The 15,944-nt window shown below is 47.2% G+C and overlaps 1 protein-coding gene across 1 annotated transcript in view; it reads right to left on the bottom strand.

Moving 5' to 3' along the window:
• Positions 1–15,944, bottom strand: part of LOC101281727 (ALK receptor tyrosine kinase) — a 106,075-nt gene that overhangs the window by 70,743 nt on the left and 19,388 nt on the right. The window contains exons 2-3 of the mRNA XM_033425216.2: positions 15,330–15,424; positions 15,031–15,159 (exon numbers count right to left, since the gene is read on the bottom strand). Coding sequence (XP_033281107.2) covers positions 15,031–15,159; positions 15,330–15,424 — 224 coding nt within the window. The remainder of the gene's footprint in view (positions 1–15,030; positions 15,160–15,329; positions 15,425–15,944) is intronic.

Genomic DNA, 15,944 nt, shown 5'->3' with positions numbered 1-15,944 from the left:
TATTTATAAAGAGATGCTTCCTCTCACCTACCATGTTGTTACCCAGTGGTATAGTTCATATAGGAAAGGCAGGATAAATGCTCAATTCTTTCTCCTTATTTGCAGTGTTCAAGGTAATGAATTGGTACTCTATCATCCTCTGAAGTTGACTAATTAGTTGTTTGCATATCATTATGAATACATGAATTTAAACATATTTTGAGTTTTAATTAATCATAATTATTATTCCTTAGAAGCTCAAATTGTCACATTTTTGGTCAGTGGTAGCTTCCTGAGTTCTTTTACTTCCTTGCTATCTGGTATGATGAAATGTTCCTTCCCCCGACCTGGGCTCAGCCATTTTTTCAAAAGCTTTGGTTTCTTTTAGTGAAAAAAGGTTTTTTAAGTATAAAATCTGGGTGCTATAGACACTTATTGCTACCGGGTTGGTGATTGTTTCTAGGCTTCTTTAGTGGACAGAGCTAGGAAATATACATGTTGTATACATATGTATATCAGTATAAATACGCGCGCGCACACACACACACACACACACACACACACACACATTTATATGACAAAACACCCATGAGTTCACACTGACAGTTCCAAATCAAATTCAGGACTACAGGGTTTTTAATTTATCCTCTTCTATATTACATCTGTATTTCTTTTTCCACACTGAGAGTCTTGGTTTTCAAGAACAAAGGTGATAATGGAATTAGAATATTCTATAATTACTCATTCACTTTATCCTCCATTATACACACAATAGTATCAGAGTAACAATACTACTACTATACCATAATCAATAGAAAAACTGAGATCTGTAAAAACATTTTTTTTGGTATATGTGCTCTCTATTCTCTTAAAATTTCTTCAAGTTGAACATTATCTACATTGTTTGGGCGCATTGCCATTACATATACTACTCTTTCCTCTTTAACCTTTAGTTAGTCTGTAACTAGTGTATACTTAATGCCCATATCAATCACGTTGATATATCTCTAGTCACTTTGGTTGTTTGAAGTTTGTTTTCAAGTAGATTCCTTAGGAGGGGCTCATAGGAGCAATATTCCTTGAGTTCTTGAATGTTGATAATATTTTTTCCTTTTGAGTATATTAAATATACTACTCCATTTTCTTCTGGTATAAAGTATTGCTGTCAAACACTCTGATGATAACCCAAATTTCATTCTCTAATAAATCATTAGCTGTTTTTGCTTAGATGCCCACAGTATTTTGTTTTTCCTTAAGGTACAGCAATTCTACTATAATATACTGATACTTTGGTATTGTTCAATATGAGTCAGTATTCTCAGATATACAGATATGCTCTTTTAATAAATAGTTTCAATAAGAACAGTTTTCTTGAATTATAGCTTTAAACATTTGTTTTGTCTCCCTTCTTTGGTTTTCTTTATTCAGGAACTCTTGTTATCTGTGTGTTCGATCTTCTTTGCCTCTCTTTGATGTGTATCATCTTTTTGATTTTAAAAAAGTTTCTCTTTTCACCTTCTATTTCTCATAAGGCATTAACTGTTATGTTTATTTGCTTTTGCACACCTTCTAATTTAGTCTTCATTTCTGAAATTATTTTTTCCTTTTATTTCAAATTCTTTAGAGAGTTCTACCATCTAGTTTCTGATTTTTATAATAATGATTTATGTTATTTTCATTGTTTTCTTGTCTGTTAACTCATTTTGAAATAGCTTACAATTGTCATCTCCTCTGTGGGCCTGTCTTTCTGGTATGCTTTCATTTTTCTGTAGGGATGTTATTCTGTCCTCTCTGCTCTTTTAAAATTCTTATTGTAATTTGGATGGGGTTCGATCTTGATACTTATGCATTCTAACATAAAATTAATTTGCTAGAACTTTTAGGATCCAGGAGCTTTTCTAACTTTACACAGCTCCCTTTACTCTTTTTTAATTTTCACATAGTGTTAAAAACTATGGCAGTTTGCTTTCCGACGTTTCTGGCTCTATTTCTTTCCCCCACTTGAATCTGGATATCGTCTCTTTTTGTGGTCCCTATTATCCCTATCCTAGTCAATATTGATTCCAGTCCTAGAAAGTTCTTCTCAGTGTGGGTCGTTTCCCGGAAAGGATGCTCAGTGGCCAGACTCTTCTAGCTCCTTCAGATCTTACCAAAGGCCCCTTGCTCTCACACACCACTGGGTTGGGGAAGAACTCTCCTAGTTTCAGTAGCTATTTTCAGATTGTCTGTCATTTCTAGCAAATACCGGTCAGCTATTTGGGGGTTCTCCTGTTCTCAGGTTTGTAAGATAGCCTTTCTTCTCTTCCCCTTGTTCAGATGCTGATACTATGCAGGTCTTATGGTTGTTGGTGCTGTCTTCACTCACTTGTATTTTGGGGTTGGAGGGGAATATATTTGCAATCTTTTTTGTAATATACGTGGGTCTTCAGTTTTGATACACGTTTCCTTGAATTTTGCATAGGGATTCAGAGAGATAAAAAACAAAAACAAAAAAACTATGCTGTTACTGGCATCACTGCCGTCTTTCCAGAATCCTTAACATTTTTTAAAATTTAGGAATCACTTGACATCATCTGCTATGATTAGCTCCTTTATACCATCTCTCTGGTCAGGCTCCTCACCTGTATTTCTACGCCTGAGACTGCAGGGTTTTTCAGACTTCACCTCAGGGACATCCCCACTGACCATGGCCTAGAACTTGCTGTTACATCATATTCTGCCCTTTTTTTGGATACAGCCCACTAAGTATAATTTAACTTCCTCTTGATAGTGCCACTTGGACTTAAGTTGTTTAGGGCTATTTTACCCTTTACTAAATGGCTGCAGATATAAATATTTTATATTAACTCACTGTCCTCTCTCTCTACTGTCGGGTATGCTTTCTCAGTGGTTCAGGATGTTCTCTGATTAACCTTATTTGGTACCTAATGTTGGGTGAGGGCATGAGAAGGGCCCTATACCTCTCTCTGCATCAGACTGAGGGGGAGCTAGCTACAAAAAACCTTTATTTCAGAGTTTTGGAATGTATTTATATTTTGGTACTTATATTTGGTGGATGGTGGAAGGTACTAGAAGTATCTTCTATCCTCAGATAAAAGGATGCTGCTGTGATTCTGAACCAACAAGACTGGGAATCTTTAGTCCCTCAGTTTCAATGTACTTAATTACAGTACACGGATGGTGCACCTCCATCCTCCAGTCAGTTTAGTTTCTTAAAACCATGTTAGGTCAGTAGATAGGGAAGGGGGAAGAACGGTTACGTTTATCTCATAAGATAGGCAACCATGTAGAAAAGTTAAAGAAATGGCCTGTGGTTACAGAGACTAAGTGAGAAGGGGAACATCACATTTACTCTTCCTACAACAGTTTTCAGTTGATGAATTTTCCCTGTTGTTCTACTTTGTTTCTCAGACTGAATTTGTTTGCATCCACACACACACACACACACACACACACACACACACACACACCTCGTTTGCTCATGCGTAGCTTTCTGGTCATTTCTCTCTTGTTCTATTTTGATGATGAGAAGTTAGGAGGGGGTAACAACAGTAATTGTAATACCAGCTCTGTCTTTTGTACTAGACGTGCTCACACACATAATCTCTTCTTCACTTTTACATCTTTGTCTCCCTAGACCCTCACGCAGTTCCTCTAGATGGGCAGGATGCCTGTAAAAGCTGAGGTCTCCTGGGGAACAAAGACCAGAGGCCCACATCCCTCTCTGCTGGGAGGCAGACATCCCTTCGCGAAGAGGAACCTCTGAACAAGCCGGCCCCCCATCAATAGGGCAGCAAATCTGGGCTGTTGAGATAAAAGCTGCTTTCAGGACTGAATTACCCTAAACAGCTCTGACGCCTGGCAATCTGAGGCAGTTTTTAATGGCTCCTGTGATGGCGTCTGTGTTGTGTTCTCAGCCACCCCCTTCTCCCTGAGGGAAAGTGAGTAACACGTGAGAGCGGAAAGGTCACAGGAAAGACACTATCCTGAAAGCAGAGCTGTAAAAATTAAGTTAAGGGAGGCCTCAGGGCTAATTTGGTTATTCCCAAGTTGGCTTCAGGCCAGAGTTGTGTTAATAAAGTATTTGACATCGAGACGGGTGCTGCAGACTCACCCAGCTGGGGGTCACACGTAATGGATTTGGTTCTGAGGCTTAAGTGGGAAGTAGCAGTGGTTCAAATACCAGCCTTGCCACACTCAGGCCTGAAGGGTCATTGATTTCTGCCCTCATCTGCTCTTGTCCACAGACCTGGGAGAGAAAACCCTGGTCTGGTACCTCCTGTTGTAAGGTCCACTGGCTCCTGGGAGAGAGGCAACAGTGTGGGAGGCCAGCACCCCTCACTGCTTTATTGTTACTAGTTCTTGCTTATTGTTTGGTTCTAAATCATGAAGGGTGAAATCCTTACAAGGCCTTGGGACTGTAACACCTCTGACAGATGGGCAGATGGAGGTGCAGGCAGCCCAAGTGGCCAAGTGCTTAGGAGCTAGAAGAACAAATGTCCTGACTCCTGGGTCAGGGTCCCGGACCTTCTAAGATGAATTGGAGAACAGGGACACGTGAAAAGGGGGGAATCCAAATGTCCAGGGCAGAAAGGGAAGTAGTGGGGGAGCAAGTAGGACCAAATGGTGGACCAAAGACAGAAGACAAACTATGTTATACTAGAGAAGAGAAGGGAAGAGGCAAGTCTCTCTTATTCCCACTTGAGGGCAGTCATGGTACCTGGAGATGCAGTGGCCATGAGGCAACAAGCATGAGGAAAAGGCCAAAAAGATCACAGAGAGGGGCTTCCCTGGTGGCGCAGTGGTTGAGAGTCCGCCTGTTGATGCAGGGGACACGGGTTCGTGCCCCGGTCCGGGAAGATCCCACATGCTGCGGAGCGGCTAGGCCCGTGAGCCATGGCCGCTGAGCCTGTGCGTCCGGAGCCTGTGCTCCGCAACGGGAGAGGCCACAACAGTGAGAGGCCCGCGTACCGCAAAAAAAAAAAAAAAAGATCACAGAGATGTGAGTCTTGACACCATCAGGCATTGAACTAATGAGACTAGTCATGTATAGGGCCCCCGAACCCACATCAGCAGTCATCTAAACAGTAATTTTTGTTATTGGACTGGACACTTCCTTGGGCTGCTGGACATTGGCTGGATCAGACGTAATGTGGATGGAGCCTTCCTAGAATACAGATCTCCTCCCAACTGGCAAAGAAAACACCACTGACCAGAGAGTCCTGCTGCTCTCACTCCAACAGCAATGCCAGGCCGGATTGGGACCGGGTTCCCAATGCTTCTTTAGAAACTGTGTGTGGCCTTCAGCCTGCCTTCCTTGGAGGAGAGCAGGTGTCTGGGTCACTCCCCCGGCCCAGCCTGCTCAGCCCAGGGGTGCTCCCCCTTCTCTACCACACTCTGCTCTGTGTCTGCACACTTCATGGTCAAGGCCTCTAGAGTTATGAGAGCAGTAGTTACGTTGTAGAGGGGCCTCAGAGGTTCCCCAGGCCACGCCAGCCCAGGAGTAAAAAGTGGGGTCTTGACGATAGTAACAAATAGTATTATCCCGGTTCTGCTCTGAGGCACACCTGACGAAACCTTGAGTTCTCTCCCTTAACACCCATCGTTATAGCACACATGCTCTGCCACTGTCATCTCCGTCCCCTTAACTTGCTTTATTTTCTTCATAACACATCACTATCTGAAACTATATCATCTGTATACTTGTTTTGTTTCCTGTTTTTCCCTCTAGTGTGCAAACTTTACAAGAGTGAAGCTTAGCCGATTTTGTTCACTGTTTGTCTCCAGGACGTAAAACAGTGCCAGTCACACAGAAGATAGTTAATAAACCTTTGTTAAATGAAAAACAAAAACAAAACCAAGAAAAAAAAATAGAAAAAAGAGAGTAGGCCAAACGCCAGCCGCCAAACCCACCTGAGGGGTTAGAAGGGGGAGCTCACACATGCTGCGGGTACTGTGCATGCTTCAAAGGAAGCATCTTTGACCCTTTGGAGTTCTTGTATTAGGGTTAGAACATCATAGGATGGAGCGGACCAGAGGCGTTCTGGTGGTACAAATGGATGTGTCGAAAGGCAAATTTTGTCTTACTCATGACTGCACAGCAGAGAGGGGGTAGGCTCCCAAGGAGCCGGCACACACCTTCACACACTCGCACACACACCAGCACACACTCACGCTCGCACACCCACACCCACATAACTGAGAGGCAGGGAGCCCTGCAGTGTCTCTAAGAAAACAGTCGAGTCGTGCTCCTTAGCAGTGTGGACACGCCACCGGCCCCATGGTTGAGGGAGCCGATCAGCTGTTAGACTGAATGGACCAGTTAGTAGGCCCCAAGTCATAAATCTGGGTGAAGGAAAAGAAATACTCCTCTTTTTCAGGGAGCTCTTCTGAGGCCCAGGAGTTTTTCTGACTTTCAGCTGGGTTGCTGAAGGAGCCCAAGCTGTACCTTATTTTCCTTACTTGTGAACATTAATCCCAGAACTGGGTCATTGAGTCTGTCAGTCACTCAATAAAAAATAACAATGAAAAGAATAAAATATACTCTCACATTATTATGCAGTCACTGTCAATACTCACTATAAAAACCAAATCAGGCCCCTCAGATCCAACCACCTGGGACTTGTTTGAAAAGCTGTCCCTGGAGAAAGTCCTGACGTCCCCATTATTTCTGAGATCTTGGCAAGCTTTGAAAGACTAGAAACCCTCTTTCAATTTATACTGATGAGTGGGCCTTTTGGGGGGCAATCTTCTGTGTCCTTACTCAAGTCACATATTTCCCCCAAGTGGAGTTTGAGGGTTTCACCTACAAATTGATGATCAGCTGGGTTGGGGGAATTGATTGAACAAAAGGACCCAACATGCAAAATACTGCCCCCTTTTTTCTTAAGATGGTTAGCTTTAAGAGGGCAAAAACTAGAATGTGCTTGAAACTTTCGCAAAAAAATTAAGGAGGGCTTAATTTTTTATTCAGCTCTTTGGTTCAGCGCAGTGGTTGGGGATCCACCTGCCGATGCAGGGGACATGGGTTCGTGCCCCGGTCTGGGAAGATCCCACATGCCGCAGAGCGGCTGGGCCCGTGAGCCATGGCCGCTGAGCCTGCATGTCCGGAGCCTGTGCTCCGCAACAGGAGAGGCCACAGCAGTGAGAGGCCCGTGTACCGCAAAAAAAATAAAATTAAATTAAAAAAATTAAGGAAAAATATGCCCAGAACACACACTTACATACAAATAAAAGAGTGCACAGCTCATAGGTGGAGGAGGAGGATTATAAATACACTGAAGATGTATAGAAGGCAACATATGAGGGACAAGTGAACTGGCTTAGTCTTTTCTGTTATGTAGTTTAATAATGTTAATAATAATATCACACATTTTATATTAGCATATTCTTTTGTACCTTTCAAAGCAAATGATCTCATTTGCTCACTACAATAGCCAGCTCTGAAAAAGAACTGTGGCAGGTAATTATTATCACTACTTTATGAATAAAGAAAAAACTGGGGCTCAGAAGGTTTGACCCTCCTGAAGTCCCACAGCTGGAACCACAGTCTCTAGAATTCTTTGTTGATCCATTTTCCATTCTGCTATGGACTGGCACTCAGTAGGTACTTAGTGAATATTTAAGTGTCTGTGGAATGTTGAACAGAGAGGCTTGAGATTGCTGCCAGGAATTCTGCCCATCAGAATCCACAATGAGCTCTCAAAGTTTCCTGGTGATTGTTTGACACACAAAAGCCACTGCAGGTAGGCTGTCAGGTGGCCCCCGTGATCTCTACCTCCTGGTAGCCACACGCTTGCATAATCCCTTCCCTTTGAGTGTGGGCGAGACCTGTGAGTTGCTTCTAACCAACAGACTATGACAAAGGTGACAGGATGTTATATTCATGACTATGTTACATAAGATTGTAACTTCCATCTTGCTAGTAGACTCCCTATTTCTCTGTCTCTGTCTCTCTTTCTTTCTCATCATCAGCTTCTCCAGGAATTGCCAACAACCATGTGAGCTTGGGAGTAATTCGTTCCCCAATTGAGCTTTCAGATGAGACCCAGCCCTGGCTAACATCTTATGCAAGCTTATGAGAAACTATGAAGCAGAGGACCCAGCTAAGCTGTGCCTGGTTTCTTGACCCACAGAAACTGATATAACAAATGTGTGTTGTTTTAAGCCACTATATTTTTATGGTAGTTCATTACAAAGCAATAGATACCCATCTGTATACCCCAAAGCCCTCCCCAGAAACCAATGCTTTCTTTGGCCTCATCTTCTTGGTAAGCACCCAGTGTGGAGGGCGCTGGTGGGCCCATTTATTCCCTGTGCCCTCTCTCTTCTCCCTGACTCAGTGATGGCTAAGGTGATTCCACCTCTTGTTCCTTTTCCTTTTGGCAATGTAGGGGCAAGCAGGGAGGAACAGCCTTTTGGGATCTAGAGTTAGCATTTCAGCCTTTCTCCCCCTAGTTCCACTGTCCAGCTCTGGGTCCAGATAAATTTTAAAAAACCTCTCTGTCCAGGATCGCTGAAGCTTTGCTCTAACAAGCAAAGAGCTGAATAGGCTCTGAGGGGATGCAGGGTTATTTTGCAGGCAGAACAAGCAGGTCTGAGAGAAGGACAATAATTAAAAGTGGACTTCCCAAATAACAAGTGCTTAACGCACCTGCACTGACGGAGGAGCCTTTGCGTCCTGTTAGTCTTGGAGCTGAACGATCTTAATCAAGGCGTGCTGAGCTCAGAGTTCCCAGGTCATTTACTGTCTCTCACTTATGTAATCTTTCACTAAAACAAATGGGAAAAACAACATGTTTTCTCAGGTCAGCCAGGAGAGAGAAAGGCAATGGGTCCTCTCTGCTACTGAGAGGAACCACGGCATGGTGTGAAGGCATTTTGTCGGCAGCTTCGCCATAATGCCAACCAGCACGTCGTATTAGGCTGGAGGTTCGTGAAGCGTTTTTGAGTCTGCCAGAGCTGGATGCTGCTGCACTATTTTTCCAGTGGGGCCCAGGGTCGGGCAGTTATGAAGTACACTGTTGATTCCTTGCTTTCTCAAAGGACACTGGATTTCTTTTCAAAAATGATGATCAGTTCAGCATAATTTGCAATGCACCAGTCTTGGATGGAGACCCTTTCACCATCCAGGGCAGGATAAAGGCAGAGCCGGGGAGTGGGGGCACCTGTCCTAATTCCAGCTGTGATCAGAACTGGACACCTGAAAAGGTATGCAGAGACTCCCTTGTGCTGGGGTAACAGTGGCTTCATGTCAGGCTTATGTGGGCCCCGCTCTGGCTGGTACATTTTCCATGAGGGGCGCTTTGGCTTGTTCGCAGCTGCGGGCCACAAGGCACCCAGCATGGGACAGGGCACGGAGCAGGCACCAGCACAGGCCTGTTAAATTAAACTTGGCTCGATGTGATTTTTTTTTCTAGGAGAGAGATTCAGGGAATTGTGAACACATTAACTAGAAAGGTTTTCTGTGTTGAACGCTGAGCTGAATCTCCTCGTGGAAAGAGAAGATGGATGTACCCAGTCTGGATGTAGCAAGAGCTTCTCCCTAACCGCAGTCAGCAGCTGGGTGGTATCTGGGATTGTTCCTAGTGGGCATGGGGCTAGAGCGGGAAGACTTTGGGGTGAGCCGGCTTGAGTGGGAACCCTGGGCCTGCAGCTGATTGGTGAGGTAAGCCGCATAACCTTTCTGATTCTGTCTTCCCAATTCTAAAATAGGGAAAATAATGACAGCTCATGTAGCTCACTTTGGGTCAAGCACCTCTCTAAGCCCTTGACACCAATTCACGTATGTGATCCTTTCCTCAAACCTATGAGATGGAAGCCCTAACAATATAAGCGCCATTTTTCTGGATGTGAGGAAACAAAGGCATAGAAAGGAGAAGTGAGTGGCTTTAAGTAGGTGGCAGGGCTGGGAGATGGACCGTGATGTCTCTCCTGGGGGACTGGTGGGGAGAGTCTGTAAGGATCACATGAGAGACACGTAGTGTGCTTAATAGCTGGAGACGGGCGTGCAGAGGGAAGGGGGCCGTCTGCAAACCCATGAAGCTCTGCTGCCAGTGGGTGCTGGGCTCAGGGAGCATGGCTTCTTAGCCAGCCTTCAGTTCCTCCCTGCCACCATCACTGGGTCCCTGCAGAAGTGCTGTCTCTCCCTCGGCCGCCAAGCTGCCCCTGGGTCTTGGTGTCGGCCAGCTCCTGGGGATGCTGACTGGCTCCCCAGCTTGAAAGCCTCTTGCTCTGGGAGGGACTTGTTAACATGAGTAATGGGGATTGTGAGTCACGAATTAGTTCCAAGCTACCTCTCTCCCTGGAGCACAGCCGCGCTAGCTCCTGGGGAAGGGAGCTGCACCCAAACGAAGAGTGACATCCTAATTGGAGGGCGCCGAGCCTGCCGCAGTGACTGGGGGCCCACGAGCCTTGTTAGAGCTGGTGCTTCACGCGTTATCACTAGTACTCTGGCTATAAATAGGTGATAATCTAAAATCAGTGGATAAGAGAGAACGCGCAGCACATGGTTAAACAGCAGGCCAGCTGAGCAGGGAAACGGCCAGTGCCCGAACGGGTTCCGAGGATTATATCTACAGCCCCGTGCCGGCCCAGCTCTCAAAGAGGGGCTCCCCGCAGTTGAACGGGTGCCGACAGAAGTGCCTTTCATGTGCACCCACGAAGGCTGGGGTGCACGGAGAGACGCAAATTAGCTGCAATGATCAGCTTTCTTACATGTGCGGAGGTGCATTGTATGCCTGGTGTGCTGTTTTGAATATTAGTGAAGATGCCTATGTGCTCTGTTTAAGCAAAAACTGACATTTTCAGTTCAGGGTTTTTCAAAGAGAGATTCCTCTAGAAGACCCATTCAACAGTGGGATTCCTTTAAGGTTTCTTGAAGGAAACGTTGCCCTTCCAAATGCTATTTGACTTAGAAAACTTTACTTTGCATGTGATTTTAACCTTTTACACAACTTGTATAACTTAGAGCAAGTTACTTCCTCTCTGTGGGCCTCAAGTTCCTCATCTGTAAATGGGGGGTAATGTTATAGTACGAGCAAATGAGATAATGCACGTGAAAGAGCCCAGCACATGGCGGTGCTCAGTGATAGTGGTTATTATTGTTGTGTAACGAGGAGACGCATGAGGCGAGGCCTTTACTGTCTGAGAGCTGAACCCTCGGAGGATGCTGTGTGGCCTCGAGCCCGCCTCCTCTCCAACCCAAGGTCCACGGCCGTCTGCATCGAGGAGGTCGGGCTGCAGCCTGGGGTTCCTAAACTCTGTTTCAAACCAGGTTTTCCTTGTGAGTTTGTTAAAAAGGCAGAGCTTGACCTCTCATTCTCAGACATTAAGATTACACAGGTCCGCGGGGCCCAGGAATCAGCATTTTAACCAGGAGCGCTTGTGGGTCCTCCCTCCCCCAGCCAGGTAACCAGAAGCAGATGACGTGATGACACAGAGAAACCCTGGGCCAGATCTAGGTCCCCAACAGCCGACCTGCTCGCTGCTGCATTCATGCAGTCCCAGTTCGTCACTGGTTATTTCTGGAAGAAGCTGTTAAGGAGTCTATTCTGAGGTCCCCCTGGAGTGAGTGGGGCGTCTACCTTTACTTGTTGCCTGTCCTCCCAATGCTTTGGGGGCCTCCTGCCTTCAAAACTGGCACACAGTAAAGAGCCCCGGCTAAAGCAGGGATGCCAGCCGCCTCTGTACCTCCAACCTGGCATGAGCTTGTCTGCAATGCCAACAGCTGATAAGACGATAGGATTTTCTGGAACTGGATGAGATACATGCATTTCTTTAGGAACTGGGTACATCTTCACTAAGGGGTATGCCGCTGAAATGAGCCTGGCTGGGCCTGCAGGTGCAAAAGGCTCTGATGGAAACAAAGACCCCCAGTGAGTGAGAAGACAGTTCTGAGTGAGCGAGGCCAGGCCCCGTGAAGCCTGCCTTCCAATAATGCTGTCATCCCCAGAAGGGTGTGCTTGGAGCATAATGGCTCTAGCTACAAATTCTATTAACTCTAATAGTTGTTCTGTGGTGAACGGATAATGCATTTAGCAGAAATAGACCCAATCAATTTATGTGAAACACATAAAACTTTCTCATTGGAATTGGCATCTGTTCTTGAATCATAGGAGTGTGTGTGGAAATGGACAGTGCGTCACCCTCACTTCTGGGCACATTAGCAGTGGGCCAAGGACAGCTCTGGCTCCCTTATGCCATATCCCCTCAGCTCGTAGAACCATGGAGCTGGGGACGGCGAGGGACCTGGAGACTGTCTACTTCAACCTTGATTTTCAAAAGTAGCAGTTTTCTCTCCTTTGTCTGTGTTTGCGTTATTCCCTCAAACATGAACTGTTACCTGAGGGTTTGCTGACGTGCCCCAGCCATCAGATGAGGGGATGGAAGGCCGGACAGAGGTGAGACCTGTCTTAGGACCACAGCTTGCTATTGTAGGCCAGCCGGGAGTTCTGACTCCTGGTCCAGTGCTCTTTTCCACACATTTTTAATTGTCTCCCCACCAACCTTTGGCAAAGACGTGTATTCAGAATACAGTAAACCAACTGTCACCAACCAACTCAAAGGCAAGACTGTGGCTTGATGCCAGGGTTCTGCAAGTTATGGATACCTGTGGGTTGGGCTTGTTTGCATGTAAACTGAGCTGATTCCATCCTGCCCTCCTACACAATATGTAAGCTCGAAAGAGGAGAGATGGGTTAGGAAGCCGAGGCAGAGCCGTCTGGCCCGGGGTCGGGGGAGGGTCCTGCCTGTCCTTACCTGGGCTTTTAGAGAGAGAGAAGGTGACAGAGCCTGCATTCACCTCCTCACCCCAGTGGTCATTACTGCTGGGGGCCGGGGGGGGGGAGAGAGAGAGAGAGAGAGAGAGCGCACGAGCTCTGCAGCCTGTGATTGCATCATCCCAACCATATGGTTAGTGTCACTATATGTGCAAAGCGGACAAACGTAATTTCTCAGCCTTAATACTTGCCCCATTTCTCTCTCAGTTTCTTCATCTGATTAGGTGAAGTGACTCAGAGGCTTCCGAGAATGTTCCGTGAAGCACCTGGACAGGCTATTCCCTGCCTGGATGCTACAGCGGCTCAGCTCTGCCCCGTGGGCTGGGCGCAAGGAAATCCCCAGACCCAGAGGGTCAGGCCCTCATCAGAGGGAAGGGCTGGCTTGGGGGACGTGAGGAGCGTTTAGAAATTTGGAAGCTTTGTGAGCGAAGGTTTTCAGAAGACCCAACTGGCGTTTGCATTTCTAGGAGTTGCTCGAAAGCCTGCCGGGAGGAGAGTGGAAATGCCACCAGCCACCCTTGTTCCAAGCCCAGCAGAAACTGACAGTGCTGAACTTTGGGGAGAAAATCTTATTATCCAGCCTCCTCTGTCCTTTGTCGGGATGGCTGGGAGCAGATCTGTTTACTGATCATGCAGGGGCTCTCGTCTGGGCCACTCTCCCAGCTCTTTTCCACCTACAGCGCTGATCTCTGAAAGGAGAATTAGATACTCGCAGTAGCTCAGTTGGCTGAAGAGTGCAGACTTCAGGGCTACGTCCGGGCCCCGTTTCCTACCAGCTGCGGGATGTTTACATTCTTCCCCATCATCGCTCTCCTCCCTGCAGTTCTAATAACAGCAGCGGGCCCTGGGCCAGAGTGAGGACTAGAGGAGTAGATGTGTGAGACGCCCCAGCCCAGGGTCAGGTGTGCTCACTGACTGTTCTTTCCCTCTCCTTCCCTCTGCCCCCAGCCCTCGCTTCCTCTCCAGGGGCCTCTCCCAGGTAGAAGCTCTGAGTTAGGTTAAGCTTGTCAACTACAAATTGGCACTTGGCATCTACCTCTACAAGGATCAAATCATAAGCTGCTGTGACCGCTGACCTTCAACAGTCACCCTGAAAGGAGTTCAGGGGGTAGATCAGGAATGAGACACTCTGTGCTCTAAAAAAACTGGCAGAACAGGCCTTCAAATAGTTAGATACTTTCAGGAGAATTTTTTTTTTTTTTTTTTTTTGCGATACGCGAGCCTCTCACTGTTGTGGCCTCTCCCGTTGCGGAGCACAGGTTCCGTACGCGCAGGCTCAGCGGCCATGGCTCATGGGTCCAGCCGCTCCGCGGTATGTGGGATCTTCCCGGACCGGGGCACGAACCCGTGTCCCCTGCATCGGCAGGCGGACTCTCAACCACTGCGCCACCAGGGGAGCCACAGGAGAATATTTTATGAGCCCAATCCTTGCATCTCCTTATATCTAGAGAAAGCACTAAAATCTTTCGTGGTGATGTCTGCTCCTTGTGGCGAGCTGTAACCTTCATGAGACTAGCAGCAACCTTCTGTCCTGTGTGCTGCACTGCACGTGCTCCCCCTTCACCAAAACCACATATACACTGACTGTCCCCCCTGCCTCTTCAGAGCAGTCTCTCAGAGCTACGTGAAATGCCGTCTCCTGGGCTATCGTCCTCATATTGCCCCAAATAAAACTTAATGAGAAGTCACACCTGCAGTTTAGGGCCAGAGGCTGAAGAGGCCTATGTGTGAAGCAGCAAGGGCCCCACGAGAAGCCCTTCAGCGCAGGGGATGCTGAACTAAACAGCTTCAGAAGGGAGCCAAGCTTTGCGGAAATGCGGTGAACCTGAAGCTTTGGGGGTTTTACCGCTGATGAGCTAGTCTGCCTTTGAGCAACGGATAACCTTGGCCTTGGGCCCAGCCCTCTTTATGAGGAGAAGAAATCGATGGAAGGTTTGCTTTGTTCAGTAAATGGGGAGTGGTTTCGAAGGACTGAGTTGAGAGAAGGGTACCAGCTTGGTTCCCCTGTTTGTGCCGGGGCCTGGGTACTTCCCAGCCATGGAGGACAGTTGCTCCTTTGCACAACTTTCAGAAGCTCCGTTTCCCCAGGGAATAGGACAACGAAACAGCTTCCTCTTGGAGCCCATTAGCCAGGGTGTAGGTGATGTTCTTTCTAAAGGTCGACTATTTCATTCTATGAATACCTCTCCCCACCCCAATCACAGCACATATCTTTCTTCTACCTTTTGCGACATAAGATCACTTTGCTCAGATATGTAAGTTGAACCCTTACCTGTAGGGTCAAAGATGGGGTTCTCTTTTGGTGTGCTTTCCCAGGGTTTTGTCTCCTTGTTTGGGTTTCCCTCAAACAGATTTCTTGACTTGGGTGCCGTATTCTGCAGCATCTTGTCCTCCCCACCAACTAGAAAAGAGAAGACCCCACGGGCTGAGTTAAGTGAGGTTCGGTTTAAGGGAGAGAGATGAGCGCGCCCTGGGGAAGGTGGCAGAGACCACGGGCTTGGGTCTAAGAGGGATTGTGAGGCCCAGGATAGCCTGGGCTGGGGGCAAGTGCTGGGGACAGGGTGCACTCACTGGTGAGGTAGCAGTCCAGGCTGATGGAGATATTGTTGAAAGCCACGGTGGCTCTGGATCCTTGTTCCCACCAGGCAACGATCTGCAACCAGAACCTGTAGGCGTGTGAAGAGGAGCGGGTGTGAGAAACTACGCGGGTGGGTCATGTCCTGGATTCAACGTCCAGCACGATCCCAATGTGCACTGATGACCCGGCTCGCAACTAGCTGTTATCAGCCTCATCTAATCTCAGGGAGGCGGCGAGCGGGGAGCCGTCAACATCTCCCTGCTTCTCCAGCACAGGGCACTTCCCTTTCTGTGGGACTGCTCTGTAGGTTAATGGAATTTGGAGCGTGGGGCCTGAGATCAGGACTCCCGGATACTCTGAGGAGACCTCTTGTGCGTTCTGGGTGTGCAGGGTGGGCAGAAGGGCTAGGCTTCGTATCAGCTGGTGCTCACGGGTGGGGCTGAAGACATTATTAAACTATTGAGATGCTCCTGTGCCAACTGATAAAGCGCCTCTGTCCCCCATGTGTCCTCTGCTTGTTGATTGCCTCAGGCAGCACGGCTCTGTCCCGGGAGCCCCCTGGATTCCTCATTATCCAGCAACTGAAAGGTTAACTCCTCACACAGAGA

The sequence above is a fragment of the Orcinus orca genome, chromosome 13 (genome assembly GCF_937001465.1).
Source record: "Orcinus orca chromosome 13, mOrcOrc1.1, whole genome shotgun sequence".
In the NCBI taxonomy this organism is placed as follows: Eukaryota; Metazoa; Chordata; class Mammalia; order Artiodactyla; family Delphinidae; genus Orcinus; species Orcinus orca.
This window is presented reverse-complemented; position numbering and strand designations above follow the sequence as displayed.